Source organism: Procambarus clarkii, chromosome 20 (assembly GCF_040958095.1).
Source record: "Procambarus clarkii isolate CNS0578487 chromosome 20, FALCON_Pclarkii_2.0, whole genome shotgun sequence".
NCBI classification, from domain to species: domain Eukaryota; kingdom Metazoa; phylum Arthropoda; class Malacostraca; order Decapoda; family Cambaridae; genus Procambarus; species Procambarus clarkii.
Window position 1 is genome coordinate 49492777 of NC_091169.1, and position 12125 is coordinate 49504901.

The 12125-nt window shown below is 45.5% G+C and overlaps 1 protein-coding gene across 3 annotated transcripts in view; it reads left to right on the top strand.

Moving 5' to 3' along the window:
- LOC123766225 (rho GTPase-activating protein 7) overlaps positions 1-12125 on the top strand; it is a 126365-nt gene that overhangs the window by 101987 nt on the left and 12253 nt on the right. For all 3 annotated transcript variants that reach the window (XM_069327937.1, XM_069327936.1, XM_069327938.1), the window contains exons 11-15: positions 2524-2652; positions 3523-3736; positions 6509-6704; positions 10339-10469; positions 11873-12040. In XM_069327937.1, coding sequence (XP_069184038.1) covers positions 2524-2652; positions 3523-3736; positions 6509-6704; positions 10339-10469; positions 11873-12040 — 838 coding nt within the window. The remainder of the gene's footprint in view (positions 1-2523; positions 2653-3522; positions 3737-6508; positions 6705-10338; positions 10470-11872; positions 12041-12125) is intronic.

The window sequence follows — 12125 nt, forward strand, 5'->3', positions numbered from 1 at the left end:
GCTCCAATTTACCCATTCTGCTTTTAGCTGAGGTATGGGGTCAAGTAGCAAGCGCGTTGCATGCTAGGTTTAGGTTGTTGTCACACGCTAGGTTGGTTTCCCGCTGGAATGTCCCGGGGCTGCCCCATTTTGGTTTTAGGGACCCTGGACTTGTGGGCGTTGGTCGCTTCAGCCTTGGTTCAGTCCGCACCCCTTCATCCTTTCCTTGTTGACGTGGTTCACCATCCCCCTCCTTCCCTGCTGCCGGCTTCCAAATGTCTGAGGGTTTCGGAGTTGCGACATGATTTAGCCCATGAGACGGGCTCCGGGGATTGCCCCATTTGAGGCGGAGATGGAGGCCTTTGAGCCCATTCTTCCCGCCGAGGCTTCTGGGTCCTTCCAGCAGGTCCCTTTTTCTGAATACTTTACCTTGGACTCTGTCTTTTTTTGACGGGTGGAGGGCATAGAGGACAGCTCTGGAATCCTCCAACCTGGGTTGGAGGATTCCAGGGCTGGGGGGGGAGTCGGCCTGGGGCACTTAGGCCCCTTTCGATCCTGCCTAGGCTTTGGTACCTTTGGGGCGGGGGTCTATTGTTGCAAGGTTCATGGTTTTTATATCTTCCTTGTACGAATTTGCACTGGGTGGGTCGGCTCCCACCCAGGTTTGTTTCTGGGTTCCCTCTTCCCTTGGGTTGCGCGGTTTCGTCCTTCCAGAGGTTTTCTTCCTCTCGGATTTCCCCTGTAGAGGTTCGGAAGGCCCTTGGTGCCTACCACTTGCGAGAACTGGATTTTGCCTCGGAGATGTAACAGGTCTCCATTGAGTTTGGGCCTTCTTCCCCATATTGGGTGTGTTTTGAAATTTCGGCATCTTCCTGGCTTGCAGACTGCCCTTTCTTTTGTTGGGGGCGTGGCATACGTTCTGTCGAACCCGTACGCTTGAGTCGCGAGAGCTCACTACTGTGTTGCAGGTTTACTTAGGGGGCACATTTGAGCACCTCAATACATGCTTGCTCGCCCCTGTGCTTATTCATGAGGTTGGTGTGCTCCAGTTGCATGTCCAGGTCCCTTCTTTTCCCTCTCAACTGCTGCTTTGGTTGTGGAAGATCATCGTACTTGCAGTTGGCCTCGGTCCTCCGCTTCTTTTTCCCTTCTCGAGCTGTCCTTAGACTGGCTTTTGGAGGATGTGGAGGCTTTGAGTACCAGGTCGTTGTCTGCTGTGTTGACTTTGGCGGCCGAGTCGTTGGCTATTAGGTTTTCGTCTCCGTTTTGTCCGCTGTTGTTTATGGACTCGGTTGTAGCTCAATTTTTGCAGGAGCCTTCTGCTAGTTGCCACCCCTTTCCAATTTGTTGGTTATCCGGGTTGTATGGTGTTGTGCTTCCTGGAACGGTTGTGCCAGGGCTTGAGTATCAGCTGGTCGAAGTGGGCCCTTGGTGCCAGTTTCTGAGCCGGCGTCTGGTCGGTGCAGTGCTTGCTCTGCACAAGTCGGGTTCTCGGGTCGCCTCACTGACAGGGCATTGGAAGGGGTGGGGAAGCTGGCTCTGTTCACCCACACTTGATCCCACAATTTGTGGGCATTTCAGGTCGTGTCTTCCGGAATGAGGTGGTGTTGGACGGCAGCTCCTCCAATAGGGGGGTTCGGGGCTGGCGGGGAAGGCTTTTTCCCCTTCGCTTCGTCAGATCATCTTGGAGTGGGTGCACTTGGGTGTGGTCGAAATGACCTTGTCCCTCAAGTGAGTTTCCCGCTTGTTTCCAGTGCCAAAATGGGGCTGTGCGGATCTGCATTTCATTCTGGACTTGTCCCGCCTGAACCCCTGGATTCCTTGCCCCTCCTTTTGGATGACCACTCTGTCTCAGGTCCGGCTTCTCTTGTAGCCGGGTTCTTGGATGGTGTCTCTGGACCTGGATTTCTGGGTGAGATCCGGAGGCTCCACGGCATCCCACCCTCCCTCTGGTCCTCAGTTTTTCACGTGTTTTGACAACTAACCTCAGAACTGACGGGTGTATAGCCGGTGTGGGGGGTCTGGGACTCCCCTTCCCCCTCCCTGGGAGGGAGGAGCTGCGCAGACAGCAGCGCGGCAATATGACAACATCATGCTCGTTTGCTAATTTTCGTTTGGAGAGTTCTGTCCACTCGTTCAGCTTTTGTAGCAATAGTTTCACCAGAATAGGGGGGGGGGGGGGTTTGGAGCGCCTACCTTTCTGGGTGCCAGACCCGGTCGATGGTAGACATAGAATGCTCCCAACCACATGGGGTTTTCTATAGGCCATTGCTCCTCCTGCCTCTCTGAGGGGGGCCCAGGTTCTGGCTCGTGGTCCCCGGTAGGCAAGAACTCCATGCACATTAACTGATGCCAGAAAGTTATACACATCCATTTAGCCTGGATAGCTCTGGGGAGCTTCCGGGACTCGCCCAGAAAATGGTATTGAATTATATTCAACGCTGTTTTTTTATTGAATAATGTTATAGAAATGTAGTAGATAAATTAGCTTGTCTTTGTAATGGCTGTTACATAATTATTTAAATTTCATACTTTATTTCACAGAATAACAGTTGACAGATGGCACAGTTTCAACAGAAAATCATTTACATCCAGTTCACGGTATTTGGGCACACAGTTAAATGGTTTCAGCGCAGGTCAAATGCTTCATTTAAGAAAAAGAGCACTACTAAGGTATGTATATTTATTTTAGATGGTAGAGATAATTTCTTTGCAGACATGAACAATGCCCTATTCTGTCTTATTAGGGACTCTAAAAATTTTGTAGATTGATTTTGTCTGAAAATAATCTTTCCTGCCTCTACTTTCCATTGATGCCATAATGTCAAATCATCTCTTATACACAACATGTCCAACATGAGCCTTAATCCTGGCTTTATTGCTGTTTACTCTTGTCTTTCTCAGTATATAGGTAAATGCTTGAAACTTTTTAACAAACATGCTCTAATATAGCTTAGCATTTCTGTTGCTGCCACACAGTCAGCTGATGTTGCCTCCCTCCCTCACTAAGATTCCTCCTCCCATCATATTGTTTGTGCTGTTATTACACTATATACTCCCGTTATATTTAAGCATCTACATTTGTGTTCACCATATCGAACCACTAAGCTGATGTGGTGATTCTAGACAATAACAGGTGGCCACACTGAGTCGGCAGATGAAGCTACCTCCCTCCCTCCCTCAGCATTACTGTTCCCACCATACTACACAGTGCTAATTATCAACAGTCCTGCTGCTATCAGAATCCTGGTAATTTTTTTCACATTCAGGGGTCTTTTGTAATACTATCATGATTTATTTTTAAATGGCGTCTGTTTACAAGAGCCCGGAGGAAGCTGATGTGAACCCCTGTGTAGCCACGGGACTTTTAAATCTTGCTCTGTACTCCAACACATCAGTAGCTGTGGTGCACAATTCTGCGACAGTTACTTGCAACAGTTACTCACCACAGCTATTAATGTGTTGCGCATTTCAAGGGTTAAAGGGAAATACGATGATTCAGGATTCCTGTTTTGCAAATTCTTCTCTTGTTTATTTATGCAGGCTAACAGCACTTATGGAACGGTACTGTCCGAGCAATCGTAGTGGATGGAATTGGGAACTCCCCAAATTTATGAGAAAAATTAAGACGCCCGATTATCGTGATAGGCAAGTTTTTGGTGTTCCTCTCCTGGTAATCACACAGCGAACAGGCCAACCACTTCCTCCTGGTATTCAAGCTGCTCTCCAGTATCTTAGAGCCACCAGTTTAGATCAAGTATGTACATAATAGCATGTCTTTATAGTGTAGTGAAATTGTGAAATTTTAGAAAACGATTTTTTAAAGGTAATCTTTTTCCTTTCGTTCCCACTTACATCATATTCCAAACCATCCTCCTGTTTAGATAATACTTTTTGTTCCTAGTATCCACTCGATTTAACGGCCTCTTATTTACCGATCTGCCGGTAATAATGACCGGTTTGGGAGACCGGTATCTGGAGCCTTAAATACCGGTCTGATAGAACCGTTGGTTGGTATTGGGTTTGTTTTGGCACCAAGGAGTCCTCACATGGCAAGCAGGCTGCCGACCTCTATCGTCCCCTCTAACCCTAACTGCATTTCTCCCCCACACCCTCACTTCTAGCCTCCCCCCCCCCCTCCCCAAGAGAGACTTCTGGGATGTGGCTCAGTAGATTGCCAGCCAGAGACAGCTTGGAGAATCTCCATCTAATACAATAAAGCATTCATGAAACAAGTATTTTTTATAAATTGTTATTATCCTAATAATATTACTAAACAAAATCTGTAAACTAAAAATATATATGATGATGTACATCCAGAATTTAAGAAACAAATATGACTAACGAGGTCGAGTGTGTTAGGTTTATCGGAGTGAGCCAGTTCCTTCCCCACCCCCCTACATCCCATACACACTCAATCTCTGCTTCACTGGTCACGTAGTTCAACTCAACTCGCATCCATCCATCCCTCCCTCCCTCCCTCCCTCCTATCCATCCCTCCCATACCTCCCTCCCATCCCTCCCTCCCATCCCTCCCTCCCTCCCCAGCCTCTGCCTGACTACCTGCCTCTCTACCTCCCTCCCTCCCTGCCTACCTCCCAGCCTCTGCCTCCCTCCCTCCCTCCCTGGCACATTTCAACCTCTCCCTCCCTGCCCGCCTGCCCACTCTGCCTGCCCATCCACCCACTAGTCAGTCATCACTGACACAATGTGTGCATTTGGAGCCAACATGGTGTACGGATGTTCCATGATTGTGCAGATATGTCCAACAAAGTCACAGTCACTCCAGCCTCATGACAAATCAAAACGATGTGCCGTGAAACTGTGACATCACAGGGTAGAAGGCATTAGAGTGGTGGATCAAGTGGCTCTCTGTACAAAATATATCTTACCTGAATGTTACTTGAAATATTACCGACACATAACAACTTGGAAATACCGGAGCCCCGCATTTAACGACCTGGGTACATTTCCATATAGGCCGTTAAATCGAGTGGATACTGTGCACCATTGTGCAAACATTGATGTACTAGGCAATTACAAAGTAGAACTTTGTACTATTCACATTACAGTCTGAAAAAATTAAGCTAATTAACAAACTTAAATATTCCTAGGCCTAGTATAGCATATATGTGTACTATATTAGGCCTCAGATAGCGTGTATTAGGCCTAGGAAAGTTAGGTTAAGTTAGTCTGTCTTTGCAACATAAGTAGAAAATCGTTTTCCGATTTGTCCAAATTCAGTAGTACCGATTTCTACTTTCTAATTGTGTTGTACGTCGGTATATCTTCAGGTATTATGGTCCTTGTTCTTCCTATAAGTATAGTACTACCTAAAAAGAAAGATGGGGGTGAATATTCATGTATTTTTCTGAGTGGAGCCCCTACGTCTCTCTGGAGCTTATCGGACTAATGTATGTTATATTAGACTGGGACATTAGCTACGGAGTTCAGACCTACCAGGAACCATGAGCCAGAACCTGGCCCCTTCAGAGAGGTTGAGGTAGCAATGGCTCTGGAAAATCCCCCTGTGGTTGGTGGTTTTCCTTATCTGCCATCGACCGGGGTTAGTCACCCAGAAAGGTAGGCATAATAAAACAAACCCCACATGGTAAGAAACTAACAACAAAAACGGAATAGAGAGGTAGAACTCCTTATAATCCCAAGGAAACAAGCAAACATAACACTACTGCCGCGCCACTCGTCTGCGCAGCCCTCCCTTCTCCGAAAGGGGGAGGGGGGTGCCCTGGACCTCTCTGCGCCGGCTGCATAGCACTCCAGTTCGTAAGCTAATGTCAACCGAGACAGACGCTTCTCTGGTCTTAGTTTCCTAGGCGGTGTTTGCCTTCGTGGTGCTCACTGCCATGTTTTGTGTTGTGCGGTGGCCAGGTGTTCCTCATCAGTACCAGGGCTGCATGTGCTTAGGGGCTTCCTTCCCTAAGCGCCCTGTGAGTACTGCCCCTGCATGACAAGGTTATCTTTCCTGAGGCGTTCGGGAACCATTCCTCATAGAGGTTCTTGCTGAGAACCTCTGAGAACTTGCTGAGAACCCTCCCTCCCCCTCTCGGGGAAGGGAGGGCTGCGCGGACGAGCGGCGCGACAAGTACAGTAGTGTGCTACGTTTGCTTGTTTCCTTGGGATTGTAGGGAGTTCTACCGCTCTGTTTGGTTTTTGTTGTTAGTTTCTTAACACGTGGGGGTTTTTGTTATGCCTACCTTTCTGGGTGCCAAACCCCGGTCGATGGCAGATAAGGAAAACCCCCAACCGCAGGGGGGGGGGGGGTCCAGAGCCATTGCTCCCTGCAATCTCTTTGAAGGGACCAGGTTCTAGCTCATGGTCCCAGGTAGGTCTGAACTCCATAGCTAATGTCCTGGTCTAATAACATACATTAGCCCGATAAGCTCCAGGTAGCCTCCGGGGCTTGCCCAAAAAATGGCGTTTCATTACATTCAACGCTGGTTTTATGATAAATATTTAATACTATATCTAAATTGTTATAATGAACTAAAATTATCCATATTTTTTTCAGGTTGGTATATTCAGAAAACCTGGGGTTCGTTCTCGAATTCAAAAACTAAGAGAATATCATGAGTCTGGGGAAGACATCCAATATTCATCATTTGGTACCTGCGACATTGCTGATATGGTGAAGACATACTTCAGGGAACTACCAGAAGTTTTGCTTACCAACAAACTCTCAGAAATGTTTATTGCAATCTTTCAGTGTAAGTTAAATAATTTGTATATTGTTAACTATATGCAAAATGGGCATATTCACTTATATTATTTTTATTTAAGGATAAAAATACAGTACTGTATATGGATTCTTTATTTTTTTATTCACAACTTGCATACTGTTATCCAGCACTTAATATCTTATTTTGCTCTTTGCTAAACATCCTCATCACACAGTCTAATCAATTACTGTAGTTTTTGGCCATCCTCTTAACCACTGCAGTGCACAAAGCGCTTTTAGGCGCTCTCAGAGTTGTGCTATTTTTTCTGGGGAAAGCCTCGTTGGCTCCCCGGAGCTATCCAGGCTAATATTGCTAATGTCAGACTTTGGCCTCAGTCATGTGTATGGAGTTCTTTAGGCCTACCAGGGACCACGAGTCAGAACCTGGCCCCCCCTCAGAGAGGCACAGGGAGCAATGGCCTATAGAAACCCCCGTGTGGTTGGAAGCATTCTATGTCTGCCATCGACCGGGTCAGGTACCCAGAAAGGTAAGCATCTCAAAACAAACCCCTATTCTGGTTACGAAATTGCTACTGAGAGCCGAACTAGTGGACAGAACTCCCAAAATAAAAGAGCTAATGAGCATGATGTCACCACGTCGCCGCGCCGCCATCTGCACAGCTCCCCCCTCCTCGAGAGGGGGAAGGGTAAGCCCCAGACCCCTCGCACCAGCTACCCAAGACCTCAGTTCTGAGGCTGATGCGCTAGGCAGAGATTGTGTGCTCTGGCTCCAGACTAGGTTTCAGCTCTATGGCTTGTGGCGTGGTGGCTGTTTTATAGGGGGTGTGCGAGCCAGGAGTAATTCTTCAGTACTCGGGCTGCATGCGCCTACAGTTTCCTTCCTTAGGTGCCCAGTAGGTACTGCCCTTGGGCCTTGGGGCCACCTTTCACAAGTTCCTTGGGTTCTGCCTCTGCTTAGCTGTTTACTGCTCGGTTTTCAACTGCCCTTTGTGTGCTAGGGTGTTCTGACTCCCTTGTTTGCCATAGAATAGGAGGCAGTTTGCACTGGTTAGGGGTGCAGGGTACTACGCAGCTTGTTTTCACCAATCATAGCAGCCGGCTCTGTTCCGCCTGGGTATGCTGTCCTCTTGTGGTGTTTTCTTTTTTCTTTTTGTTGCCCACCTGGTGGTGGGGGCAGACCACCAATAACACCAATATTATTGGTTATTTTGGTTATTATATTGGTTATTATTTTGGTTATTATATGGTTATTGGCAGACACCAATAACCGGAGGTTATTGCCCCCTGTGTACTGCGTACTCTTCTCTATTCCAGTGGTACTTCCTGCTTGGTCCCCGTGAGTGTACACGTCCTGGGGGTTCAATTCTTAGAAAGTTGTTTGGTAGACTTGGGTGCCAGTTAGCAGTACCCTACCTGGGCTTTCCTGAGTGTGAGTTCTGTCTCAGGACCCTGGGAATCCCCAGGGGGATGCGCAGGGCTGATGGATGTGACCCCTGAATCCCCTCTTGCTTTGTGTGAGTTTGAAGGTTGCTCTGTCCCCTTGTCTCAGGGTGACTCCCTGTTTTTGCCTCCATCTGCTGCCTGTTGGGTCGGTGGCATCTTTGACCCGGAGTCCTGTGAGTTTTTTTGCTTGTTTGTGACTCAGTTCCCCAGTAATATGCTGACTATACGGGTGCAGGCAGCACAAGCGTTGCATGTTGGGTTCAGGTGGTTGCAACACGCTAGATTGTTTGCTCCCTGGAAGCCTCAAGGCTGCCCTGTTTTGATTGTTGTGACCGGGGCTTGGGGGTGTTAAAAATCCATCCGTGCCCCCTTGTCTTTTCCTTGTTGTGATTTAGTCTGGTCACCCCTCCCCTTTTCCTCTGTGCATCTCGACCTAGACTGACTGTGGGTTTGGGGTTGGGGCGGGGTTTCAATGGTCTTGAGACTCAGGCGGTCTCGGGGATTTTCCCTTCCGGGGTAATGCCGGAGGCATTTGAGCCTGTTCCTCCAGCTATAACATATGGGTCTGCCAGTGGGCTCCCTTCCTTAGTATTTCTCCGGCTGCCCTGGTTTTTTCTTGTGAGGTTGGGGCTTGGGGGGTTGGGGTTAGAACAGACATGAATGCTTCTAACCATGGGGGTTGGAAAAGAAAATGGGGGTTTCCATAGGCCATTGCTCCTCATGCCTCTCTCAGGGGGTCCAGGTTCTGGCTCATGGTCCCCGGTAGACCCACAGAACTCCATACACAGTATGGATAGCTGATATGCTAAGCAGATATTAGCATATCAGCCTGGATAGCTCTGGGGAGCCTCCTGGACTCACCCAGAAAATGGTGTTTCATTACATTCAACTCTGGTTTTTTCATCACCTGTTTCCTTAGCTTGAATCTATATCCTTTTGTTCGTGAAGTTGCTGGTTTGAGGAATTTGTCAATTTGGTTGATTCCTGTTAGTATTTCGTAAGTGGTGATCATATCACCTCTTTTTGTTCTGTCTTCTAGTTTGGCACGTTTAATGCCTCTAGTCTCTCCTCGTAACTCTTGTTTTTTAGTTCTGAAAGCCATTTTATAGCATGCCGTTGCACTTTTTCCAGTTTATGTACTTTTGGAGATTTGGACACCATACAACTGCTGCATATTCCAATTTTAGTTTAAAAAAAGTCATGAACAGTTGACTCATGAACAGTATTTCTCCATCCATATAATTAAAAGCAAGTCTGAAGTTAGAAAGCGACGCATACGGTCCTCTCACGATGTTCTTTGTGTGTTCCTCTGGCAATAACTTACTATCCCAAACTATCCCTTGGTATCATTCTTTATTAGAGTTCTGCAATCCCTTTCTACATAATTTGTAAGTTGTGTGTGGTCTATTTTCTCTGATTACACATTCCATAACATGGCATTTTTCACATTGAATTCTATTTGCCACTTGATGCTCCAAGCCCTTATTTTATCTAGATCAATTTGAAGGGCATTACAACCATCTCAATCTCCTATCTTTGCCAATATCTTAACATCATCTGCAAATATGTTCATATAATTCTGTATTCTTTCTGGTTGATCATTTATGTAGATGATGAACATTATTGGTGCAAGAACTGAACCCAGTGGTACTATGCTAGTAACACTTATCCAATCAGATATTGTCTCTGATATACTGCCCTCATCTGTCAGTCAGTTAGAAATTTTTTCATCCATGGCAGAAGTCTCCCTGTCACCCTTCCAGCATGTTCCAATTTCGATTACCATTTTTATAGATTGGTGGTACTTTGTCTGCCATTTTCTATATATCTGCTAAGATTCCTGTGCACAAGGATGTCTGGAATATTAATTGGAGTGGAATGCTCAGCTAAGTTGCACATTCTCGCAGTACCCGAGGTGAAACTCCATCAGGTACAAATGCTTTATTTCTAGCCCATTGAGTAATTTTTCCACTTTGTCTTGAGTGAGTGTGAGTGAGTGAATTTATTGATTGATTGATTGATTGATTGATTCATTCAGTCACTTAGTCACAATGCATATAACCATAGGGTAATCTGGTAATGAAAAGTCATAGTCTGCCAATATAATTAGAATATCCTAAAATATTTATCAAACTTAGAATTGTGCCTGACATTTATTTATTTATTGTGCACTTCATGGTATGTTTAAGATTATTAACTTATTGTCTTGTTCCAATTAGACTTACCAGCCGAACATCGTCTTGAGGCTCTCCAGTGTGCGGTTTTGTTGCTTCCTGATGAGAATAGGGAAGTTCTCATGGCACTTTTAACTTTTCTATCAGACGTTGCTGCCAATTCACATCTAAATCAGGTATATCACCAAGAATGTTTATGTACATGAATTAGGGCTAAATATATTTGTCATCTTCAAATATTTTTAAATTTTATTAGTTAACATTGATTTCTGGGGAAAACCCCTTGTGGCTGAAACTCCCTGAAGCTGCAATGCTGATATAGTGCCTAACTACTAAGTGCCATAAATTGTGGATTTGTTTTTGGCCTATGGGGGACCACAAGTCAGAATCTTGCCTCCTCTAAAGAGGTCCATAGAGCAGTGGCACTATGATAAAATTGTCAGTGTATTTTAATTATGTCCATCACTACCGGGGAAGCACCCACAAAGTCAGTTAAGCAAAAGAAACCACTGCTGGTTATAGGAAGATCAATGCTTCAAACAAAAGAACTCTCTGCAACTATGTAAAGAAATAATTACCCCCCTTTCCCATAATATATATATATTAGGGGGGGGGATAGGTAAGCCAGCTGCTCCACCCTCAGTTCATGCTGATGGTAGCACAGTCCAGGTTGTCCACTCTGTCACTCTGGCTCTAGTTTCTTGCTTCTTGCTGGCTCTAGGTTTTGGCTTTCTGTCTTCCCTGAAATTCTGAGCGAATTTTGTATGGCGGGGCACACCGATGTTCGCACAACCTAACCAAGCCATGCTGAGATCAGACTTCACAGCCACAGGTGAGCTGTGTTGGCTTACTTACACACATTTCATTGTTCATACTAGACTATTGTATTAGCATGGGGCAAATGAGCTTGCACTGGTTTTATGAATTTTCAGTGTTTTGTTTACATTATTGGGGGGAGTTTTTTTTGCCTTTTGAGGCATTGGTTTCGCTTCTAACCAGCAGTGGTCTGTTTTGTTTCACTGACCTTCTGGGTGCTTCCATGGTAGTGGCAAACATGATTAAAATTTACTGATAATGTGCCACTGCTGAATTTACTGAAATGTGCCATAGTGCCACTGCTGAATTTACTGAAATGTGCCATAGTGCCACTGCTGAATTTACTGAAATGTGCCATAGTGCCACTGCTACCAAGGGGGGGGGGCCAGGTTTTGGCTCGTCATCCCCGGTAGGCTGAAAAGAACTCTAAAATTGATGCCACTTATTAGATGGTATTTTACCAGTACCGTATAAAATTTTCAGGGAGCTACTGTGGCTCACTCAGAAATTGTCATTTCATTACATTCAACACTGGTTTTCCACTTCTCTCAAGGAGAATAGTTTCAGTAAATTTGATATAAACAGACTGAATAATTACAAAGGTCTTATGCTCTAGTAAAAATCATGAAAATAATCTTTAAAACAAAAAATTAATTCCTACTAGACATGTAAATGAATAACGATTAGAAAAATCGTCAGTAGTTTTTTATGTATCTGACACGAGATAAAAATAGTTATAAAACCAATTCTAAATGTTTTTCAGATGCATGCCAGCAACTTGGCTGTATGTTTGGCACCATCCCTCTTCCACTTGAATGTCGGTGGGTCTGGATCAAGTCCATTACGACGTCGTGCTGCAGGAACACCTGAGCAACGAGATCTTCACGAGAACAAAGCAGCTCACCAATGCCTCACCCTTATGATACAGCAGGTACTTATAATAATTTACTGAAAAATCATATTCAGATCATGCATGACTTTGAAGCACAGAAATTTATTAAATACAGTGGTACCTC